Source organism: Apis laboriosa, unplaced genomic scaffold, assembly GCF_014066325.1.
Source record: "Apis laboriosa isolate Shangri-la unplaced genomic scaffold, ASM1406632v1 scaffold35_cov144, whole genome shotgun sequence".
NCBI lineage: Eukaryota > Metazoa > Arthropoda > Insecta > Hymenoptera > Apidae > Apis > Apis laboriosa.
In genome coordinates this window covers 3,022,117-3,049,337 of record NW_025222966.1, presented here as the reverse complement: position 1 = coordinate 3,049,337, position 27,221 = coordinate 3,022,117, and the positions used below count along the sequence as shown (strand labels likewise).

Sequence of the window (27,221 nt, the reverse complement as noted above, 5' to 3'; positions counted from 1 at the left end):
ATATATATATATATATATATATGAGTTGCATCTTTACATGTATAAACTTAATAAGTATCTTTATAAATAATTGATAAATGTCAATTCTCGAGGTAATCAAATGTTAGCAATATATATTATCTTTCTTTATATTAATCAATTGCAAAAATATTCAGACTATTTTCTATAGTATTTAATAAGTGTATTCCTTTTCAAAATCAGATTATGTGGCAAAATAAAAATATTATCAAATTTGCTCAATTAATATAATGCAGAAAACAGTTAACTAGCATTTAGAGTAAATTATAATATTCAAATGATACCAAGTAAATTTCAATATTAGTCAATTCATATATGCACTCAACAAATCCATAAAATCATTCAGTAAATATCCTACTCGAGATACTCCAAATTCAAAATTCATCTGAATCAGATCTAAATAATAATAATACTATCCCATCAACAACACAATAATTTATATCTCTATTAGTCTTTTATATCTTTATATAGTTTCCAAAGAATTTCCAATACAATTACAATTGTTAATTATCCAAGAATGAGAATTCTAAGACAAGATATATACTATACTAGTATAAAAACCCATAATATTCATATACCGTGACAATATAATAATGTTAAATAAGAAATCTGATGTATTAATCAATGACAATCTTCAAAAAAAAAGAAACAAAAATAGAAATGTTTCTATTTTAAAAAATAATAAATCAACATAATAAATAGATACCAACAGATTTTACAGATAAGTAAATAAAACTAGCAAATGACAATAATGCTCTTAATAATAGCGATAGTTAATTTTTAATAAATTAAAAATTATTGTTAAAATTAAAAACTTAGTAAAATTTTGAATGTTGCATAAATGTAATGACTGAACTGAATATTACTCGAAAAACTATCTACGGTCGTAGAATTGTATTGTGAATTTTGAGTAATAATTATTGACTCTAATGGACAATTATTTATAATTGATTGATGACTAACTGAATTCTATCTGACTTCTGATTTGTACTTTGATTTCTGTATCTATGTTAAATTCTATCTGTCTGTAAAAATTGTTTAATGATTTTTCTTTTAATCATTATCTTCCGCAAAAATACAAATTAAAAAAGATTAGAGAAATTAATAGTATTAAGAGATAGTTTCGAAAGATGAACTTTCGGAGGATCGCATCGCAGCGCATGGAGATTAAGATACTTGCAACTGTTTCTATGGTCCATTGCAAGACATTTAATAAATATGACTTATGGCTGCTAATGACTGCATCGTTATTATATCTTATATCTTAGAGGATTTGGAAAATATTAAGGAACTATATCTTGTAAATTATTGCTAAAATCTAAAAACTATTGAAAATGTTGAAACTATTGAATTTATGAATAAAATTTAAGTTGTCTAGTCGCTTCATAAGTCAATTCTGGTTTTTTTCTTAATAATTATAAAACCGATATATTTGATAAATTTCATACTAATAGATATAAAAAGATCTACTATATATAGACTAAATATATAATCTATAAAAAAATCTACTATATATATATATATATACTAAATATATATTTTATATATACTAAATATATAAAAATTTATACAAAAACTTTAGAAAATAACATAGTTAAATAAAATAAATTTGTCAAAATTATGTTCTATGGAAAAAATATTGTCTATCATATTTATTAATTAGAAGAACAGAATAGATCATATAATTATTAGAGATTTACTTTGTCGGTAAATGAAATAGTTGCAAAAATATATACTATCAGAAATATTATCAAACATGAATATTATCAAACATGAATATTGTCAAACACAAAAATAAATAAGCAAAAATAAATAATCATTTTTTATCTTTTCTGTTCTTAAATTAATATATAATCTCAAATAATAAAGAATATATGATATTTAATTCAGGTCACATAAAAATCAAAATTAAATAATCTAAAAAAAGATTAAAAATTTATATAATCAAGACAATATATAAGATGTCAATAAATATGGTTACTCTAAAATTGTTATTGTTTAAAATCATATAATCTATAACTATGTAAAATGATCACTCATGACTCAAAAACATGAAAAAAAAACAAGACACATCTCTTATTAAATGTACATTATGAGAATAAACGAATTAAAATTTATCTACAAAAACTTAAAAAATGCTTTAGACACAGATATGCAAAAAGTATTAACAATAGATAATTAGTCCTCAATTAATTTAGATAATATATAAGATTACAGAACTAATAATTCAATTTATGTTCAAGATGGATTTTATTGCAAATACAGATATAATAAACAAACTAATAAATTTCTTCATCAAACTTAAAAGTTTTATAAGTCTTCAATCAAACTTCTCAATCGAATAGCAAGATCCCAAACATGTTTATATCTGTCATTAACAAATGGACACAATAATAGTTGCAAAAACTCGGAATAACGGAAAGTTAATGGAACACAAATTATAATCATGGTTTCATTCATATAGAAAATTATATTATATCTAATAGAAAAATAGAAATTAATATATATATTAATAGAATAAATAGAATTAATAATCTTTGACAAACCATACAATGAAATATAAATATAATTAATTAATATAATTAAAATTCCATACTATTTATTATGTAAACCTGAAGAAGAACTCAGTAATAATTATCAAGAATAGTTTAAAACACATCCAATTGCAACTACTATACAATTACAATTATATATATGTAAAATATACAATCTGCATTAATAAAAATTCAAATATTTCTATCTATCGAAAAACAAATGCAGGTCTTTAATAATAGTTTCCACATTCTGAACATATTACTGTTGAAATATATGTAAAATATAAATATATATTTTATTATTTATTATTATTTATTAATTGAATCATTATTCATTATCATTATTCATTATATTCACAATTACAGATTAAAAGCATATAGCCTGGAGATCTAGGATTATAATATCAAAAAGATGCTAATATTGTCTAATATTATCTAATATTACAAACAATTCAAACTAAAAATTTAACTTTCGTACTTAGACCAATAATTAACTAATGCAAATATAATTCTTTTAGATTTTTCCTCACAAAGATATATTTCATATTCATGGACAAATTGAAGTAAATTACAATTTAAGCTTGAACTGTCATACAATCTAATTTTAATATAAATATTATAATTTAAGTATCAATATTATCTAGTAACAATTCATGTTCATATATTAAGAAAATTATTTGGGAAAAATTTATATATATATCATTGACATAATTATCAATTTAAATATTTACAAGAGCTTTCACAGATTGAAGATGCAAATGAATATTTTACAAATGCATGGAAAACTACATCAGTGGTTAATAAAAATCAATTAACTTAGAATTAATCTCATATCAAAGAATTAATTCAAAAAAAAAAAAAGTAAAGTCTGAAGCAAGTAACATAGAAGTGAAGAAAATATGCAAGATAAGCAAAAATTTCTAAACAAACTGATATATGAACTCTGGATAGCCTTACTCAAATTAAGAAATTATTTATTTAAGCATTTTATCTTAAATCTATCATTATACGATCATTCAATTTAAATTACACAATCTAAATGAAAATTATAAAAAAATTTAAAAAAATCTACCAATTAATAAAGAAAGTTAACGATAACTAGATCTGCTTAGATGAAAAAAGGTTTATATGTTTGTGGATGATCTTGCATAACTCTTTTTAATATTAATTTTCTTAATATTCTCTCTTAAGAATCACTATTAATAAAATTCTTATCATCAGTCAAAATATAGAAGGAAATAAAAAAATATTAATTTTCATATAATCTAATAGTTGGTAAAATTCTAAAATAATTATCTAATAAATAAATATTTTAAAAACATAATTCATGCTAATCACTATTTGTAATAACATGTTGCATACAATACCTTGTACAATGGAAATGTATCTAAATCATACTAACAAAATCAAATAAATTATCTTATATCGACTGATAAATCTCCAATTATTAATATCTAAGATATTTAAGATATTTCTAAAAGACTAAAAGATATAAATTTTTTGAAAGACTTATTACTAGAGTGCTAATTTAATTTTAGTAATGTAACAATATTCTTCTTATAAATCCAATAGGCATTTGAAAAAATAGATATACAAATTGGAAAAAAATCCTATGAATCATTATTACCTTATTCTAAATTCATATTTCTCTGAAAGATATTTTCTGAAAGTGAAATAAAATGATTCATTTTTAAATTATTTTCTAATTAAATTCAGAAATATCTTAGAACTATTTCTATATTCTACATTTACAATTGACATTTTAATAACGAAGTAATAATTTTAAAGATGATAATTTTAAAATTACCATCGTAACATTTGCAGATGATGCTGTTCTATTATTCTCTCATCATATAAAAATTCAGTCGTAGTCTTAAGAAATCTTCAAAATCACTTAAACTGTCTACAATTATTGCTTAGAAAAGATAAAAATTAACAGTAATAAATCCATACAAATATTTATCCAATAAAAAGATAAATTCAAATGTAATAATAAACATTTCAAAGTTTAAAGTTGAAACTGAATTAGTTAGACTAGTTAGACTAATTAGACTGAAGTTAGACTATTTCAAAGTGGAACTAAACTGACTTGAAAAACCTACATTAAGGTTAAAAAGCAATAATTTCTAAAAATAAACAAATAAATTAATAAGTTAATGGGAAAAAAATCATAATTCAGCAAAAAACAAATTATTATTAAAAAATATATTATATAAAACAATTATATATTATATTATATTAAAATATATATATTATATTAAAACATTTTATAATAAATGAAAAAGTATTATTTTACAATTATTATTATTATTATTATTGTCGTTATTATTGTTATTGTCGTTATTATTGTTATTGTCGTTATTATTGTTGTTGTCGTTATTGTCGTTGTTATCGTTATTGTTGTTGTTATTGTTATCGTTGTTGTTATTGTTATCGTTGTTGTTATTGTTATCGTTATTATTATTGTTATTGTTATTGTTATTGTTATTACTATTATTATACAAATAAAATGATATCAATTTGAACATATGGAATTAAGTTATGAATATACGCTAATTTATTCAATACTATAGATATTATAGAAAATCCTATAGATATTTCAATCAAAAATTGGCAAATACTTTAATATTATAATTAAAAAATAATCTAAATAAACTATATAATAAACTACAAGAATATATTTCCAATTAATAATACAGAAATCTGATTAAATAATAATTTCATCAATTAATTATTAATTAATAATTAATTAATCAATATTAATTAACTAATATTATCTACACACATTTATAATTATTATAAATTAATCATAAATATATTATGTTAAAATATAATATTATACAATAATTTCAATATTAATAAATTTTTTAAAAAAGTAATATTATAATGAAAAAATAATATAAAAAAGTAAAATTTTCTTAAATATTTCTACAAATATCCTATTGTTACAAAATAATATTTCCATCAAATAAATTACAAAATTCTTTCTTTTTTAAGGAATTAAGATAAGGAGAAAGAAGTTAATCATCATATTAATTAAAGGTAAATTATGTAATAAGATGGTATAGAGAAGACAATGTCGTTTTTTAAAAAACGATATAAAGGATCTTTGGAATTATATATTCCTTAAAAAAAAACTTCGGCATAGTTGGAGTATAAACATGGTCTGAGATGATATTTTTTAGCTATGACAATTTCAATAGCAATCAGCTTCTTACTCAAGAAAATTTATTATAAACATTCGTGGATTTTCATTTTTTTTTGGGAAAGCAAATTCTATGGATATCCAGGTTATTATTTCTAGGACTTTTTCTTAAGAAAACATTATTCATTTCTACATATCGAATCTAATAAAATAGAAAACAAACTACATATGTCCCATTGAGGAATTATAATTTCGCGAGATGAATATAGAAGGGATTTTATATATAATTTTAGAGTGCAAAAGTTTATAAAATTAAAAAAATCAAAACTTTTGAATTATTCAAACTATTGAATAATCAGGTTAAGAAAACATGTTGAATTATTCGAATTATTAAATTATAAAAATTGTTTGAACTTTTAATCTTTTTTTAACTTTTGTGTAACTTCAAACTAATAAAAAACTTTTAGAATTTTGTGAATTCATTCAATGACAAACGTAAATTTTCATTGATATGTGAATTTTTTTTTTTGATCGTTTAAAATAGAATCATTTGTAATAAATCAATTTTATTACTACATAATCTCTCGAATGGGTTGAAACTAACATTGTGTATTTAAAATAAATTTAAAATGCGAAATTTTTTAACAATAATTCTAATCTTTCAATGATTAAAATAAAAATTAAACTCGAATGATCTTTTTTTTTTTTGAGTATATTTATGCAAAGCAATAAAATTTTCAATGCGGTTAATAAAATGAGAAATCCATCGCAAAGATAATTTGATTATGAGATATAATTTCCTTCAATGATTTGATTTTGATATCTGGATAATTTTCTTGAATGAATTGGATCTTATATAAAAATTATTTAAGATTAGAATCAATTAGATATTTGTATAATAAATAATATAATACAAAACAGAACAAGTTTCAATCTTCAAAAAATTAAATTTAAATAGAGTATTAAATATATAATATTAAATTTCAATAATAAATAAAAAACAAAAAAAAAATTATTATAGGACAACAATATTTCATTTCATTAATTAAAATCTAATTCGTATAAATCAGATCGTAAAAATGAAAAAAATATGAATAAACCCATGATTTTTTTTCATTTCTAATGATGTCTATATATTTATTATTATTATCATGTTTCATGATAATCTATTTATTCATTAATAGTATATTATTTGAGAAAATTATATAATTATTGATTTATGTATGCATAAATCTCTAGCATATTCTATGTGTTTTTCTAATGCAACGTTTTTTTCACGAGCTTAATTTTCAGAAAAGAAAAATATAATTTAATGACTGACTTTTTTCATTTAATTGAATTTGATTGTCATTCAATTCATTCAATTGAATTTGATTGTCTTTGAATATAATCTGAATTGATTATAAGAAATTATGCTTTTATAATTTTGATATTCATTTATATCTATTTATATGATTGTCAATTTTAAGAATAAGAAATATTATTTTTAAATAATAAGAATAAGAAGCTGCTTTTCATGTGAAACAGGATTTATTTTATTATTACGACGAATTTAATAATGATTATTCAGAAATAAAAATTATTAGTTTTCTTTTTCTTTGTATTATTTAGAATATTTTTTATTTTTAATAAAATTAAAAAAAATTTCAGATGACAGTTAAATGATTTTAAGATTCAAATTTTATTATAATTAGTTTTTCATAGTTTTTCATAAATAATTAGTTTTTCATAGAAAAAAAATAACTTATATGATTGATTTATATAAAGATAATTTTCATTTTTAAATGAAATTATATAATTTTTAATACATTAATCAAAGCAATTTATTGCTTATTACAAAGAAGTATTAAATTATTTATATCGGAAATCATTAAAAGATATTTTTTATTTAAAAGATATTTTAATTTGAATTTCGTACGTTTAATTTAATATACAAAAGAAAAAAAAAAGTATGAATAGATAAGTATTCTTTGTTTTTCATATAATATTTTTTATAAATTTAACTTGAAATATTTTAAATATTTTAAAATAATTTTTCTATGTAAATCTTTTTTTTTTTATAAGAAATAGGGAGTTATATCGATTAGCCATAAAAAAATAAATAAAATTAACTTCAATTTTTATTAATTTTTATTGAAAATATTTTTTTATTATATTATTATTATTATAAATTATTATATAATTATTATATAATTATATAATTATTATAAATTATCAAAATTAAATGAGATATTTCAAATGATATATATTTCAAATGATAGTTGTAGATGTAAAAAAACAACGAAAGAAGTATGCTTTCGCGTACATTTTTAAATTTACAATTATTTAACATCTTTATTATTATACGCATATTTTATAGAACGAGTTGCCGTATGTTCGTTCCCAATATAAAGAACTGCAATATAAAGAACTGTTCCTATAAACAATTAATGATGAACAAATGTTATCAGCGGATGATATATAAAATAACAATATATACTCGTATGTAACTGGGATCTTACTTATATGTACTTACCATATAAACTCTAAAATGATTCGCAATGAATAGTCCATATCGCGAAATGATCTGCATAATACAAGTATGGTGCACTTCCTTCGTATTCTTCATATATACAGTCTGTCCGGTTTATCTGTAAACAGCAAAATATCTTGAAAAATATGATTAATACAAAAAAATGTTTCATATGAATTTATTATTATATGGCATATAATAATAAATGTTTAATTTTGGAATAATCTTGAATTGTTTTATGAAAGTCATATTTAAAAATTTAAATAAAAATGTATATTCTTTATTATATTCTTCTATTATTTTATTATTTTATTCTAATTTATTTTTATTGAGATGTTTTCAAAACAGATGTTTTCATATTGCTTACGCATATATTTTTCTAAAGCCATTATTGAATTATTCATTTTCAAAGTTTATATTTATGTTGTCATATTTTATTGAATGTGGCAATCATTTAACATCAAAATCACCAGATTTTTAGTCATAATTTCTTGTCTCATACATAAAATAAAATTTTTTCATTAGTTGAAAATTCAATCGAAATTTATTGTATTACATCAAATAATAACTATACATAAAAAATTATAGCTGAAATATTTAAAAAAAAATAATTTCAATGCAGATTAGAGAAATATATTTTCAATAATGAAAAATATGTCGAAGGATAGTTTCTCTTTTATCGCGCGCGCGTTATATACACATATACGCGCGCGCACATATAAAATTGATTCTTTCTAAAATTACAATAATATACAAAATCTGACTAAATAATCTTTTTGCAGTGTACATCGGGAAAAGTTAATACCGATGGCATAAATTTAAAATTAATGATTCAATAAAAAGAAAAAAAAAATGCGTAAGTAATATTTTGAAAACGTCTCAATAAGTTACAAAGATATACTAAAAAAATATAGAATTTCATTTAAAAATTCAATCTTCACAAAACAATTCAAAGTTATCGCAAGATTAACTTATTATCATAATATTTGCCTTTCAATACCATATAATTTTTGGATGAAACATTTTTTCATATTTTTCAAGATATTATGCTGTTTATATCAGATATATATATATCAGACACATTATATATATTTTTTCTATATACTTTCCATAATATATTATAGCATAAACCAATTAACTGTTTAAAGATAACAAATTTGAGTATAAAAAGAAAAAGAAAGAGAAGGAAGAAAAGAAAAAGAAAAAGGTAAAAGGTAATGGAACAATAATAATAATAAATACGAATGAAGGAAGAAAAAAGACAAGATGTAAATAAGAATTTTATACTCTTTGTAATCCATTGTTTTATTAAAATATCACACTCTCTTATAGCATTACATACAATTCTTATTTTTTTTGTATTTTTCTTTACATTTTATTTATTCTTTCCTTTTATCCATTCATGCATCTTTCTCCATAACTATATTATAAAACGTATTATGCGCGACTATTTTCTCACAAGAATTTTAACTAGCATATGTTATTATAATTAAATTAACTCTTGTGCATCTGCGTAAAACATATTATCAGAATTCTTTATTTATTATATATCAGTATACTTATATCAGTATATTTTAATTTTTATTTTTACTTTTATATTTTTTATATATCTTTTTATTATAACTATATTATATATATATATATATATAATATATTAATATATAAATTTATAAATATAAATTTTCTTTATCTATTATTTTTTATGTAATTAAAGTTATATTTTATATAATATTTATATATCCAATTACGTTTCATATATTCCAAATTAATATTGTAAAATTAACGAACATGAACGTCTACAAGATTTTTATCAACGAACATACAACATAAATGGAATTTAATGAAATCACTGCATAAATTTTCCCAATTAAACTTTCTTAGCTGTTTGTAAATTGTAAGTGGTAAAAAAAGCGTCAATAAAATTGCAATCAATACTATTTATATTAAGAATATGAATTTTTTTCCATCCTTTACCTCAATTATCTTTTCAGATGTAAATCGATAAAGATCGAGAATTGTAAAAAGTATTTATTTTAAATAGAGTATATGCAGATTGAAACTGAACTGACCATTGCATCATAATCTGATGGTTTTTTTTTTTGAAATTGAAATAGTCATGCCACAAGATTACAACGTGCGTATGGAAAGAGCAATTGATAGAGAGAAGTTTAAGAAAATTAAATACGAGATATAATGAAAAAAAATGAAGAACCATATAATATTAAAGAAAAGTATGAGACAAAAAGTGTAATGAGAGAGAATTTTACCGCTATAATTACAAAGGAATATTAGACAGAGATAGGTGCAAAGATCTAAGATGCAAAATCACAAAATAAACGAAATATGTATAATGAAGTATTGAGTCTGTCGCTTCCCCTATGATGCATCTCTAGCTGTTATACAGACGCCTATTACATTCTATATGTAAAAGAAAAAAAGATAGTCATATATGTGCAAATAGAACAATATAAGTGACAAGTGGCAACAACAAAAAGTGAACGAGAAAAGCGAAAGAACAAATGAAAAAAATCGTGATATCGATAAATATCAATTTTGAGTATTTAAATTAAATAATTAAATGATTAAATCACTTTTCATAAATCAATAATTTAATTTTTTATTTAATAAATATGTTGCGTTTGATAAAAAAAGAAATATAGTGCAACATAGATCAAAAAATTAAGTAAATTTTAATTTTTATATACAGAGTATTCCATATAAAAATATATTTAATAAATAATTTTGTAATCTAAGAAAGATCATTTCGATTTTATTTTATTAGTTATTAGTTTACAACAAATTTTATTAGTTATTAGTTTAGTTTAATTCCATCAGTTTTCCATAAATTGCCGTGTTAGAATTATTCAAAGAATTTTTAATAAAATATAAAAATACCTTGATTTTTTTAAATGGTATTGTTCTAATATTATACATATATTAATATAATTTTAATTAATAAATTTTTAATAACATGATTTTGAAATAACCTCAAAGTTAAAAATTTAAAATTAATGAACATTTTCACGAAAAACATGTTTTTCTAAACATAGTTAAATGCAAAATCTTTTATATTATAAAAAAATTCATTATATTTAAAAATTTTGGTTTTTATTAAAAGTTTGTACATGTAGTACATAGTTTGTATAGATTTATGCATGGAGCAATTTTTTTGGACGAATAATCTTTCTTAAGTAAAAATCTTTTGAATGAAAGATTTCAATATTTTTAAAATTTTGAATATAATTTCATCTGGAAGTATTTTTCACAACGAAATCATAAAAAATTAAATATTTTATAATTTAAAATTTTCTCTATCTTACTTACTACCAAAATATTAAGAAATACTATAATATATTAAAAATACTATAATAGAGAATAAAAAAATAGTAATATTTTAGGCATTCGTTTTATCTCTTTAAAATAATGTTTTGCTAAAGAAATTTTCATTAAAAAATAAATTTATTAAAAGATTCATTAAGAATGAAAAAAATTTTTTAAATATTTTTTAAAAAATAAAAAGTTGAAACTTTTTAAATTCAAGAATAATAATTATAATGAAATTTTATGAATATATTTATAGAACATAATGAAATGTATATATATGTATATAGTATATAATATATAAGTGTATAGTATAACAGCATTAGCTATGCCGGTGATCGAACACAATATATGTCGAAGAATGTATATTAAATATTATATATAGTTTTTATATATAGTTTTTTTCATGATATAATTCAATATAATTTTTTATATCGATAAGAAAAATATTTATATTTATATTCATATATTATATCTAATATTCAACGATTGCACATAGCCAACAATATTGTTGCGGCTCGATTAGGTATGCGCTCTATGATTAGTGTTTTTTATTAATAATTCGTTAACAAAGACGTAACGAAAGTTTTTGTAAAAAAAGATGTTGTTCAAAATTACCGAAATCTTTAGTTTACGGATGTTTCAATATTTTTGGGACATCTTGTATATATTTCGCAATTTTTAACGAAATATTTTTAATTCTAAACAAATAAAATGAACACCTCTTACTTTTTTATCCTTTTTTATATTAATGAATATGTTATTTATATGTATTTATATGTATTTTATATCACATAAGTATATTATGTTATAAATTATATAGATTCTCTATAAACATCTAAAAATAATTAAAATATTTAATACAGCATCTGCACTATTTTTTAGTCAAGTTTGTTTCTTCATTTATTTTCATAAAATTTCTTTTTCTCCTGTATTTGAATGTAAATTTTAATTTATATAAAATAATTTTTTAATTTATATAAAACATTTTTATTTGATGATTTTATATTTCTGACTTCAAAATTATAAGGTAACAATAAAATAATAATAAGATAGAGATTGTTAATTTATGCTAATATAAAGTATATATTATATTTTTTTATATTATTTTTTTATATTATATTTTTATATATTATATTTTAAAATTTATACTAATATAAAGTATATATTATTATATATTTAATATCTATATATATTATATATTTTAAATATATATATTATATTTTAAAATTTAAAATTAAAATTTAAAATTATTATAGATATTATAAAATTTATATTTAAGTTTAAAATTTAAAATTTAAATGCTATTTAAAGTCAAGGTAATCTTTTTTTTGGAAAAAAAAATTAATTTTTAAAAAACTTTGTAATCGATAAAAAATTATAATTTTTATAATTTTTATTCGAAACCACATTCGAAACTATTCAGATTATTCAGAAGTTTTTAAAAAATCATGGCTGATATCTTGTATGTATATAAATTTAAACATACAAATTTTTAATTTGATATTATATTTCATTTTAATTTATTAGTATCAATTAGTATTTATTATAAACGTATATAACATATTATATTTAACATATCATAACATATCAACTATGAAGAAAAAAAAGAGAATAGAGGACTGATCTCTCAAAACATGATGTGCACTTGTAAAATTCTGGTTCTTATGGATTGCGCAGTGCAAGGTCATCTGCTCTGACGTTGTAGAACAGCGTCATGGTGGCAATTCCAGTATGAGATTCTAGTAGACTAAAGAGAAAAACTACTTTGCGCGTCGGTAGAAAACCGGATGCATACTTTTGCGTCCGTGTTGCATGGACCAACCACCATCACTACCATTAATAATCGAAGGTCCATGGTACGATTTATTTTCTTTGGAATAACAATACTTAGAGTGGATCCTTCTGTTGATATACTTGGCCGCTTGTCAAAAGTACTACATAGCATGGGAAAGTCTCTCAAGTTCTTCACAATCATTTTAAGACTATTCAGCCGGAACCGACTTTATTTTATCCATGCATTTTTTCTTTTATAAACTTAACATATTTATATATAATCATACATCTCTGCGTATTTATATTTTCTATCAATATATTGATACTTATAATTCATGGAATGATATTGTTCTTGCAAGTATACGATCAACAATATACGATTTGATATCAATCGAATATCAATCTAGAATTATTCATAATATGAATAATTTTTTTATTATTTAATAAGTAAATGCAGATGAAAAAAAAACTATAAAATTCAAAGGGAATAACAGATTTAATTCAAAAAGAAATAAAAATAATGCTAATTTAGATCATTAAATTAGTATAGTTGATTATATAATAAATCAATTAAAAAAAAAATAAAACAAAGTTGAATAAAATATAATTTATTAATTGTTTGTTCATATATTAATATACTGTTAAATTGTTATATTATATTAATACTGTTAAATTGTTTAAAATCTAAATTGTTTTAAATTTTACATTATATTTATATATTTTCTAATTAGAATTATATTTAATATTTTTTATGTAATAATTTTTATAATTCGTGATACATCATCATTCGCGATACAGATAAAATGATATTGCTAATGTCAGTACAGATTATCAATTTATTTAAAATATTATTGCAAATGTATAGAATGAATTTTTATTTAAACTTTAAAGAAAATAAATAAAAGTGATCATGTAAGAAGTATAAAGAGATGGATAGGAAAAGAAAAAGAGGAAAAAGAGGAAGTACAATGTATAATGGAATATAAATGGGTAAAATTTATTAATTAAAGTTAAGAATATAGTTACTCCAATAATTTTTATTATTATTATTTAATTATTATTATAAATATATTTATTATTATAAATTATTATTTATTATTAAAAACATCAAATACTACAAATAATTGTAATGCCAAACGACCGAGATGTAAAGATCAACTATAATAGCTACGAATAAATGTTATTCAAGCATTTTAATAAGTAATTACTTAAAATAATTTTATTTAAAATTTTTAATTAATTTACAAAGGATACCCAACTCTGCAATGCGACAAATAGTATACGGTAAATTGCAATCGAGAATCGCAATGTCAACAATTCTCTATGGCAACACGAAAATATGACGAAAAAGAAGAAAAACGAAAATGAAAAAAAAAAATATAACAAGGACAATATTATTCTATATTTACAAGTGATACTAATATCCATATTATTTAAATCTTTGAAGCTAAGAAGTTATTGGTTGTTAAATATTCCGGAAATCACATCAATTAATTCTCATTGATAATATTCTCCTCTCTTTTTCTATTATTTATTTGTATAGATTGAATTCTCCATCCACTTATTTTATTTTGTTTTGTTATTTATTTCATAATTATTTTCTATTTTATTTCATAAATCTTTTATATATTTAAGATCATAAATATTCTTAAGATTAATGTTAAGAATTTATGTTGTATTCCTTTTTATATAATATTTTATATAATCATAAGTATAATATATTTTTAAATAAGTTATAGAGAATAAGATTTTGAATAATTTTTTCTTATAAAACTTGCGATCGGATTTAATTTTCAAGGTATTTTCAAAACGATTATCATTATTACATAAAATTTCACTTATATGTATACATTTGCAATAAATTGTGCAGTAAATGCAATTGTTAATAAATATATTACTGGTGGCTCCATTTTGATTGACTATTACAATTAAATTTTGTTTTTATTATTATCATTATCTTATATTATAAAATTGAGTATTCTTCCGAAAAGTACATTTTTCATAAATATGAAATTTAGAGAGAAAAAGGAAGTGGACTAAATTTAAAATTTTAGATACGAGTTTTTATTAGTTTCTAAGAAATTAATAAAAACTTTTGATATAATATATTGATTTATTCTTTATAAACATAATCAATACAATTGTCTTCATAATAATAATAAGTTCGTCGAATATTAAATAGTCATAATATAATAGCCTTAGCATCTAAAGTCTTATATAAAATATTGATGACGTGATGAATATTCCACTTATATGTATACATTTGCGATAAATTGTGCAGCAAATGCAATTGTTAATAAATATATTACTAGTGGCTCCATTTTGATTGACTGTTATAATTAATTTTTGTTTTTATTATTATTATTATTTTAATTGTAACCGACAATTAATCAAAACTAAACGGACAAAAATCAAAACTAATACTTTTCTATTTGCATAAATGTATAACTCAAATTAATATTTTCTTGTTTTTGTAAATATATAGCCAAAACTAAAACTAAACTAATATTTTTATTTTTATATGATTTATAATTGACTTATAATCTCGTGTCTAATGTATAATAAACAAATATAGCGTATAATATTGAAATACAATATTTCTCAATCAAGTTGAAATTAAAACAGAAAAAAAATAATAATCAATATAATCATTCAAATTAAATTCATTGTTGAGCGATTATAATAATTGGAAAAATATATTCTAATTAATTGCTGATGCTATCAGTACTTGATAGGATCCTAAAATTTAACGTAGGTCGAATTATAAGATAGAAACCATTCTTTGAGAGATTGAAATTATAATAACTAATTTCACTTATATCAACTCTATATTCGACGACATGATGCAATGGCTATAATGTGAAAATAATTATATTAGTATCATATACGCATATAGGTAATGCGTTAATTACATTTGAATAGACAAAATTTACTGTATTGTAAATCAAAAGTTTTTTATTAATATTTAAATAATTAATAAATATCCAAGCTAAAATTTTAAGATTTTAAGATCAAATTAGATTTAAGGTTCATTAAATATTTATATAATACATTTTTTTTTTTAATGTTGAATATTGAATACACACAATGTGTATTGAGTACTGTGAATATACACAACTATATGCAAATAACTATAAACCATATAAACTGAAAATATTCAATAAAATTATTATTATTTAAATTATATAAAATGTAGAAAATATATTAATATATTATATATGATATCTTTGAAAGATTTTAGAGGTCACAAAAAGTATAAAAATATTTGGATATACAAAATTATCTGTTAGAAATTTATTATTGATTAAATTATAAGTAATTGAAATTTGCATTAAACTAAGTAAAAAGTAAGAGATATAGATAATTCTATTTTATTTTATATCTATTTTTTTCATATCATATTCTGTCTCGCTTTAACGCTCTAACGCTTGTTCATAACATAACTTAAAAAATATTAATTTATAAAATAGTAATATTAATTTATTATATTTATTTTATATTGTTGAAATAATTTAATTTATTATAATAATATACATATTTATAATATTTTTAAAAACATTTAAAAACAAAACAAGATTTGAAAAAATCTATATTATCTATAACAATTTTTAATGTTATTAAAAAAGTTATTGAACATTTGTTCTAATTTAAAATAATCATATCATTGTCAATTCGTATCGTATTTTATACCAATAATTGAGAAACATCTATCTCCTTAGCATGAAGCAGTAATAACATAAAGATGAAGTTGTTATAATATCAACTGAAATGGGAGTGGTAAAATCGCGATCACTCATCGGAATAGATTACCATCAATTGTCATTTTAACAATTTCATAGGACAATATTGTTTATTAAATAAAATATTTAGTTATTTATTATCGTAATTTTTTAAAATATTAATGACAAAATTTTGAATAATAATAAAATGATCGTTTGTAAAATATGATTCATTAATCAAAATGTGTTATAGTATTTCATATAGAGATTTTAGAGAAAACTCTTTTAGAGAAAATACTTTTAGAGAAAATAATTGTGTAACTTTTTAGGAAAAATATGAAAGCGATTTTAATGCTAAATGAAAAATAGTTGGAATAATTTGTATTATAGAATAGTTTTTAGTATGAAAATGACTTCCAATTCCTAATCGCTCAAATAATTTTTATCCTGCCTTAGGATGATAATGATAATGAATAACATGACATCAGATTTAGATTTAGATTAGATTTAGATCAGATATAGATTTATCGTGTGAAAATCGTGAACGATTGTCATTATATTCGCTATATTATTACACGGTATTTCTATGAAAATATGGTTTCTCAAATAATAATTTTTTTCGATATCTGTCCATTAAATAATCTTTTCGCAGTGAAATTTTTTTCTTTCTCTTTCTCTCTTATTTTTTGGCCCGAAAATTAAAAAAAATATTATAAACATGACAGAAAATAGCAATAAAGCAACTTAGAATCTTTTGAAATACAATATTTGAAAATTGTAAGGATCGCAAGTACATTAAAAGAAAACAATAAAATAGAGATATTATATCAAATGATATCAAATATCATGGAAAGTTTTATTTGAAAAAAGAAATACAAAAATAAATTTTTAATGAAAAAGAAATTTGTTTTTTAATTTAATAAATAATAAATAAATTTATTTAATAATTTAATAAAAAATTTCTAATTTTTTCACTATTAAATTCAGAAACATAAAATTTATTACATCTGTTTTTCATTATTATAATTTTAAATATGTAATAATTTTAAATATATAATATTTAAATTGTTATTTGACGGGAAATGATTGAAATCCAGTGTAATTCTATATAAAACTAAAAAAAGATTGACACAGTAAAAATGAAAAAAGTATAGTTAAAAGAGAATAGAAGAAAAAGAATAAAAAAAAAAACGAAAAAAAAGATATCCGAATAATAGTCAAATAGTCATATTGTATTATGTGTAATTGAATTGAGATTTCATTAGAGTATACTAAATAATATGAAAATGTGCATCTGTGGTGAAACAGTAGAGAAAAAGAAATCAGAGAATGATAAATCTAACTTGATGAAGGAAAAGAAATCAAGAATTTATCTGTTTTATTATCTAATGATATCGCATATACGATAATGATGTTATGAATCTTTTCGTACGCATTGTTATTTGTTGGATCAAATATCCTCATATCTGAGATATAGATTTCAAAGTATTAAAATAAAAATAACTTGCTTATTTATTATTATTTATGGAGATAGTCCATTTTATTTTCATTGAAATAACGATCTATGCAAATTGGCTTACAAGAGATTCTGATGTTAAATTATATTATGATTGTTTTTATAAAATTTACATATCAAATACACACACTCAAAGTACACATACAGTAATGTATTTTAATAATAATTTTTTTAATATTGATGATACATTTTTTATTTAAAAATGCTATATGTTTGCGTTAGTGATAATATTGTGAAAATGAAGCTTAGTGTATGTTAAGTGTATATATCGAATTCTCTTTTGACTGAGGTGTATATTTGTGTGTGTAGAAACTAATACTTGTGATTATTTATATATTTTCTTAATGATAAGTGGACTGTATTACAAGTGCGATATATATATCTATACGAGAATCGAAAAAAATTTCTCGAATTGAGCTGGTAATTAATATAAAGATAACAAGATGCTGATAATCAAAGATTGATCAGCATATATTTATAGATTTCATTGATTTAAAATGATGTTGGTTGCTTGAATCAATTGTGTCTGAAGTATATTACCCTTATGATCGAGTTCTGCTCTAGCTAAGCATGTCAAAAATATACAATTATAAGTATCAATTAAATTTTTATAAGAAATGGTAATCTTCTCAGATAATATCATTTTTTGTTAATGGAAGTGAATTGTAATTATTTGCGATCAATAATAATAAAAGAATATTTTCTACGAGAAATTTCTTCTCCGAATAAGCTATGAATTAAAGCAATAAATGCTCGCGAACACTATAAAATAATGAAAAAAATCATATACTACTTTTTAAAAATTATAAAGAGATGTTTATAAAGTTATTTGAATTTCAAAAAATAATTTTTAAACTTTCTTTTCAAAATTTCTTTTCAATTTTTTTGTTTGAATTTATAAAATTTAAAGAAACAAAAAGCAACTTTTTTTGCATTTCGATTTACAAAAAAAAAAATCGGTAATTATTTGGAGAATATCGCGACATCTTCATTGATTTTAATGATTTTTCAATATGTTGTAGAAATCAATATTTTGAATAAATTTTTTCTTTGGATTTGTTCTTCATTTTTTAATATTTAGGCTAGGTCTTAATTTTCAAGATATTTGCAAAAAAAATTGTTATTAGAATGATTTATATTCTCATTTATTTACATGCTCATAGTTGCCGATCGCTATTTATCCTCTATTAATATAAATACATGGCAACGGCAGTCAAATACAATAACAAATAAACTAATAAAAAATTTACTTTCTTATGAATTATGCAAAATTTAAAATATTTCAAATACCGAGCTTTAGAATTCAAAGAATCTGTTAAAAATAAAGTAAAAAAACAGTTTAACGATCAATGTACAATGATTAAAGTTACAATGATAGCAATATTTGATATCTATCGTTGTAATTTCATTCAAAGATTAATCTGCGGAATGCTCAAAATCGATATTGGACATTTTAAGTCCATCATAATTTATAAAAAAAATCTTTTTTTGATAAGTCTTTTTTTATAAAACTAGTTTTTTAACAATAGACTTTTTTTGGATGCCATTCATTTTGTTTGTAGAAATAATAGATAAGTAACGTATATTTATGCAGATATATAGCAATAATATATAGTAATCTTTTTTTACAAATATTTTTATAACTATAAGGTCGAGAGACGCAGCGAAATAAAATTATTCAAAATCTTATTTTCCATAACATACAAAAAATCTTATAAAAATTAGTGAAGACTCCCCTTATTCCGAATAATTAGCAAGAAATCATTAAGAAAAAATTAAATTTAAAAGTATGAAACTAAAAATTCCATTCTTTTTTCTTTCCATTTCTTTCTCATAAATAGCTTACTTCTTTTTAATGAAGATATAATTAAGTTTAAATATTATACATTTTTTGACAAATTTAAAAGTTTAGTGCCTTTTTAATTTTTTTTATATTCGAATATATTTAAGAATATATTTAAGAAAAGAAAATAAAAAATTCAATAAGTACATAATTTCTTTATTTATATTCTTGTATATTTATGTTTAAGAATTATAAGAATTATAACAATACGTTAATTCATTATATGACATTTATATGACATTATATTATCAATATGTGACAAAACTAAAAAAATTGTAAAAAAATAATTGTAAGTTTCCAAAATATTCCAAATTTGTTACTTTATGTTACTTTTTATTTATGTTACTTTTTATTATGTTTTATATTATTATGTTACTCTAATTATGATTTGTATGTATATACCATATGTATATTTTTTTTCAAGAAAGTGATTCTACTAATTCCAACCATTTTATAAAACTGTGATATATAGTAATAAAATTGATTCATTATAGTTTGCTGTTAATAAAGTTCTAATTTAAACAAGAACAAAATTTATATGCTAATGAAAGTTTACGTTATCACTAAATGAAAATTGAAAATCACGATATTTTTAATGATTTAAGAAGTTCTGAGACATAAAAAATTCTGATGTTTTACTCTTTCTCGCGACACTCTCGAACGAGTCGCTGCGTCAAAAATGTGCACAGTATTCGAAAAAATCGTCAGCAGCCGCGTTTACGGCATTTTTTGTTTGGTGATTTTTATTATTGAGAAATCTTATGAGAAACAAATGATAAAAATAAAAATTCCAATTGTTCATCATATGTGCAATATACGGCATTTTATGTAGGGTGACTATAGTTGCCTATAGTATATCAATGGTATTTTATGTAGAATGATTATAATCGCCCGTAGTAAAGAGTTAAAAGTGTGGTTCATAAGATTCTATGATTAAAAAAGTTTTAATTTCTTTGAATTCAACCAAAACATTCGTACTATTTAAAACTCCTTCCATTTTCATCTCGCAAAATCTTCAGTGGGGCACATAAATAGCCAATAATATCGTGGATTAGCCCTCTGAATAACATTTCTAACTCAAGGACAATTTCTAGAATTAGGCTGAGAGACTATGTCATCCACAAAATCTACTATTCCTAGGAAACTGATTCACGAATATTTGTAATAATTTTTTTCAAGTACGATAATGCTAATTGCCATTGAGATTGAGTGGAAAATATTCTATGTTCATATTCCATATGAAATGTTTCTAAAAAATATATAATTCCAAAAGTCCTTTTCCAAATCCTTTTCCAAAATTCTTCTTTCAAAAATAGCACTGTTCTCTGTTTTTTCGATTTCTTTTTTTTCTTGACCTCTATACATGTTTCTTTAATTGACTATCCGAACATGCGCGATTTCTTTGAACGAGATATCGGTTGATTGAAATTCTTAAAAATTACTGAATTTGAACAAATTGAATATTTAAAACACATCAAGCAATTCTTGAAGTTGAATTGGCAACTTATAGTTATATAGATTGAGAAAATTCTTTCCTTGCCACAACCAATAATATTTAGTTTGATTATTTGTACAGATTTACTTTAAATAGATATTTTTACTATCATTGCAATCAAGTTCAATGGTTATTTCGTGATCCAAAATAATATCACATGACAAAAAAATTTAAAGTCATGAAAGATAAAATAGATGCGATAATTTTTCCATAATTGCTCTTTTTGTGACTTTATTAGATTGTATTATTTTTAATATTTGAATTTTTCTCTCGAATTATTTTGTTCATTAATGAACCATTTCATTTCTTTAATGAATAATTGTTAATAATCTATTATTGTATAATAATTAATAATAATTAATTAGTTTTTTTGATAATTATTAGTAATTATAGAAGAATGTAAGAAAATAAAAAAATTTATATTTCTACTATGAATATAAATTTTTATGTATATTTTGATAAAAGTAGAAATATAATAAATATTAATAATTTATTTTTTAAAATCTAATGATTTATTTGCCATCATTAAAAAAATTTTATATTTTCTTTCATATATGAATCTTTATGAATAATTAATTAATTTTAATCTTTTTTCAAGTTTTTTATTTCTTTATTAAATATTCTTTCAAATTTTTCACAAAATATGAAGGAAAAAAAATTGTAAAATTAAATAAGTTAACATAATTTGTAATAAGTATAATAACTTTCAATTCCAATTCTATTTAAGAAATATCGAAAAGATAATAAAGATTATTAAAAAGATTAAATATTATTAAAAGTTTGGATAATCTTTCAGAAATTACAGACTTTTCGGAAAGATAATTAATAAGTATGTTATATACAATGTTTCAATTATCTTTATCATATTCGAATAACTGTTAAGCATTTATACTTTATAAAAAATATATATACGATATGAAATTTAAATATCTTATGATACATGCTTTTTTTATGAATAAATATGTTTCAAAAATTTTAAAATCAATTTGATTTTTTAAATGGAATAGTTTATTTTTTGTATTATAAATTAATAGATATTAACAATATTTTTTAATATATACTTATTTATAAAATAGATATAAAATAGATACTTGAACTAATGTACTTTAATTTCAATGTAATGTGTTCACATATCTTGTTAAAACTGTCATGATTTTATTAAAACTTTTTAGATAAAATGATTCTTTTAATAAAATTTTTTATTTGCAATCTTTATTAATCATGAGTATATGATTATAAAATATATTATAAAATATATCATTGATTATGAAACATTAAACAAGTTGATCACCAAGGACAATGGAATATTAATGTGTGTTAACTCCACCTTTTCCTGGAGTGGAATATAATAATAAATTTAATTATTACGAAGTCCGTTGTTATCAAGTTCAATTCATTAAATCAAAGGTAAAATCCATTAGAGTTCGAAATTCAAGAAGTTATGGTTTTTGATGTTGTGGTAGTTTTTGCAGTTCTAAAATTCTTGTAATTCCGATGTTCTTTTTATAATTCTCCGTTATGATTATAATTCTGTTCTTCATGAAGTTCTTACCAGCTTTTAAGGATTCTCCCAGACTAGTACTTTCTGAATTCCCCGCCATGTTTCGCTCGTAAGTTTACAGATCTTCAATGGGAATATACAAGTATCCAATAACGCTGAGGACTAACCCCTGATTAATAGGCACCTCGGACCAAAGAAAGCTAGAATAAATCCGAAGGCTACGCCATTGAAAAGTCCATTATTTTCCTAAAAGGCTGTTCTACGTGTGTTTGCAGTGTTTCCCTCAGGTAAACTGATACTAATTGAGAATGGCGTGGTTATTTCAGATAACAAAACCATATTGCCACTCCAACTATGCCGAATTGTTTCTAAATGTGCAAAACAAATGGTTAACAATATTTTTCTCTTAACGGCATTGTCTTTGCAGCATCATATTGCAAGTATGAAAGTCTGAATACCATCTGTTTAGTGTCTAAACAATGTGCGATATGATATATTCAATAATAAGATAATTAGATTTATTATATTTCTATTGATCGATTCGATATTTAACAAAAATACGCAAGTTTTTCTATAGAGATTATATTATTAAGTTTGTTACAAGATATATCATAATATCTTTATTATCTTTATTATGGAATTTTTAGCAATAATAGTTCTCCTGCATATTACATAAGAGAATCACAACAAGCATTCTTGAGACAATGTCCCAATCAATAGATCGATCGCGATAAAGAATTTCCTGAGATTTTTGTTATTGAATTAAAGAATAAAATTTACTTTAACTTATCAATGATGCAAAAAAATATCGAACAAAAAATAATTAATTACTTCGCAATTAAAAATGTTGTTTTTTAATTAAAAACAAAAGTTACATTATTATATTGAAGTTGAGTTACTGAATATTAAATTATTTCGGTAATATTTCATCACCTGTTAGGAGATATAGTTAAGATATATGAAATGAATATATATTTTTTCTTTTTTTTTTAAGAATTTGATACTCAATCGATTTACAATATAAAAAGAAGATCATTATATTTAAAAAAATGACCTTAAAGTTTTCAAAATATCTTCATTTACAAAAAAAAACATACTTTATGAGATGTGCCCTCTTGAAGCCATATGAATTCTATATTTTAGAATTTTTATATTGTTTAGTATTTATTCAAAATAAAATTGTTATCATAAAATTAAACACATTATATATAAGTGGCTAAATTAGGAATCTTACTAATTGTAGATATATATTAATTATTATTTGATACAATAGTTACAGATTAATTAACTTAGATTTTATGTATTCTTATGAATAGCCATATTTTATCAAATATTTTAAAAACATTTAATTTTAGAAATAGAAAATTTCCCTTATTAAATACATATTCAGATTTTTTAATAGTTTTTCTGATAGATATAAATAGCCTTTTTATAGAATTTAAAGTTTACTGAAATTTTATTTGTGATTTTATTATATTGATTTTATTATATTGAACGTTGTCAGCAACATCACTATTTCATAGTTAATGTCTATTTATTTTTCTTCGATATACAAACTTCAAATATTAGAGTGTCCATAAGTTTCTTTCGCATCATGCTAGAAATGACTTTAATTGATTACTTTTATATGAACATGCAGACTTATCTATTATCTTAGCCGTTTATGGCATCGATCCCAGAATTCTTTTAAAGTACGTACATTTCATTGGTGACACAATCTCTTTTAAAACTTTTTTCTACACCGTTCAATAATTTTAATTGCTTTAAAAAAAGTGATAGTGCAAATGATATTGCAGATGAGATTTGTACTGTTCATGGGAGTAATGCTACAACTATTATGACTATCCACAATTGATTTAAGAAATTTAGAGCTAGCAATTTTAACTTGAAAGATGAAGGCCATAACAACCATCCAGCAGCGACAGATACGGATCTTATCAAGCCACTGAAAACTCGCGATATAATGTACGCGAAAGAGTAAATGCCACTAACATTCCCAAAGTTTAGGTTCCTATTGATGGAGACCGACCTTATGAACCGTATCTCTACGTGCGATTTCCTTTTCCAACGACATGAAACAAATCCTTTTTTAAAAAGGTTTGTCACTGGAGACGAGATTTGAATTTGGATTTTACATCAAAATGTGTATTGAAAATGCACTTGATTTAAGGACAATAGACCTTCAATTATCGCGAAGTCTGGATTTCAGAAAGTTCTTTTATTCATTTAATGGAATAAGAAAGGTATACTATTATGAATTTTTTTTTCAAGATGAAACCATCAATTTTGGAAAATATTGCAATCAACTTGATAAATTGAAAGATGTCATAGCAGAAAAACAGCCAAAATTAGCGAATCGAGACCATTACAACAATGCAAAACCGCATGTTGCATTGACTATAAGAGAAAAGCTATTACAATTTAATTCTATCTTCTGTACTCTTTAGATCTTGCTCTATCGGACTTATTCCTGTTATTAAAAAAATTCTCTCTAGGATAAACAGTTCCAATCTGTAAGCGAAATAAAAACACATCTTGAAGAATATTTTGCAAATAAACAATTCCCAACAATTTTGGAAAAAAGAATAATGAGACTTCCTAAGAGATGGAAGAAGATGATAAAGCAAAACGATTCATATATAATGCAATAAATCAATCTTAAACAACAAATATCGTATTCATTTCGTATCAAAAAAGAAAAAAAAACTTATGAGACACCCTAATATTTTGTAAACAGACACATATAATTAAATATATTCATTCAACTAAATCCGTACATTTTATTTATTGTTGAGTTAACAAATTATGAAAGAAACAATAAATAATTATATAAAATACAGTTAAATTGAAAAACCACATGAGTTAGCTATCCGGCCACGAACAAGCGTGAAATATAACCCTAATCGTAATGAAAGAAAAAAAAAATGAAACTGTTCGTAATAATATAAAAAATTATTGGAAAATTAGATTGGAAAATTAGATCTCAAGGAAATTTCAAGTGCGCATTACTTTGAAATCCTACTCCTATGAGAAATAGTTATAGGTGAATCAGTTCTTCCTTTCTTCCTCAGCAAATCGAGCACGTGTTGCCTGGATAAAACTCGACAGTATAGTTCAACATATAATCAGCATATCGGTGGATGAAAATTCACTTCTGCATATTATCAATTGTGAATCAGCTAAGGATATGAAAAAGGTGGAGTCCGTTTACAAATAAAAATCTGTTACTAGTATGCATATGCTATTGCAACAATAATATAGTTACCAGAAGGAATCGGGTGATAATGTCGCTTCTCACATCATAAAATTCGATAATCTTACACATCGACTGTAAACTCTGGATGAAAAAATTTCAAATTAAATGATTATTATTAAAATATTCATAAAATTACCTCCATCGATCAAATATTTCATTAGTGCGTGAGAATTAAAATTAAATTAATCAACTGAACGAAAGGACTCTCACAAATCTTATTTCCTTGGCTCACTATTGAGAAGACAAGAGCAGAAACCGAAAAAAGAAATCGTTTTTGTTGCATCAACGTAAGAAAATTTTCAAAAAAGGAAACCTTAGACTGGCCGTGTGTTATTATTGCCATAAATCATTAGATCAAGGAATGCCGAAACCGAAAAACAGCAGCATTAAACAAAAAATACACAGAAAGGAAAAGAAAGATATCTTCATCAAAGCCATGTCTGCAGAATATAATTTAAAAATATCCAGCGATGCTGGATTGGATTTGATGCAACTAAGTATATATCAAATTGTCGCGAGTAGGTTTCATCATATAAAAAATTCGACACAGTAGAGGATATTAAGATAGGATGGAAAATATTCAAG

At 21.7% G+C, this 27,221-nt stretch overlaps 1 protein-coding gene across 2 annotated transcripts in view; it reads right to left on the bottom strand.

Moving 5' to 3' along the window:
* Positions 1–27,221, bottom strand: part of LOC122715463 — a 204,140-nt gene that overhangs the window by 11,756 nt on the left and 165,163 nt on the right. The window contains exon 4 of one of the 2 annotated variants that reach the window (XM_043937681.1): positions 8,213–8,327. The exons of the other annotated variant lie outside the window; for it this stretch is intronic. Within the exon in view, the coding sequence (XP_043793616.1) occupies positions 8,223–8,327 (105 nt within the window). The 3' untranslated portion in view covers positions 8,213–8,222. The remainder of the gene's footprint in view (positions 1–8,212; positions 8,328–27,221) is intronic. 2 annotated transcript variants of the gene reach the window in all.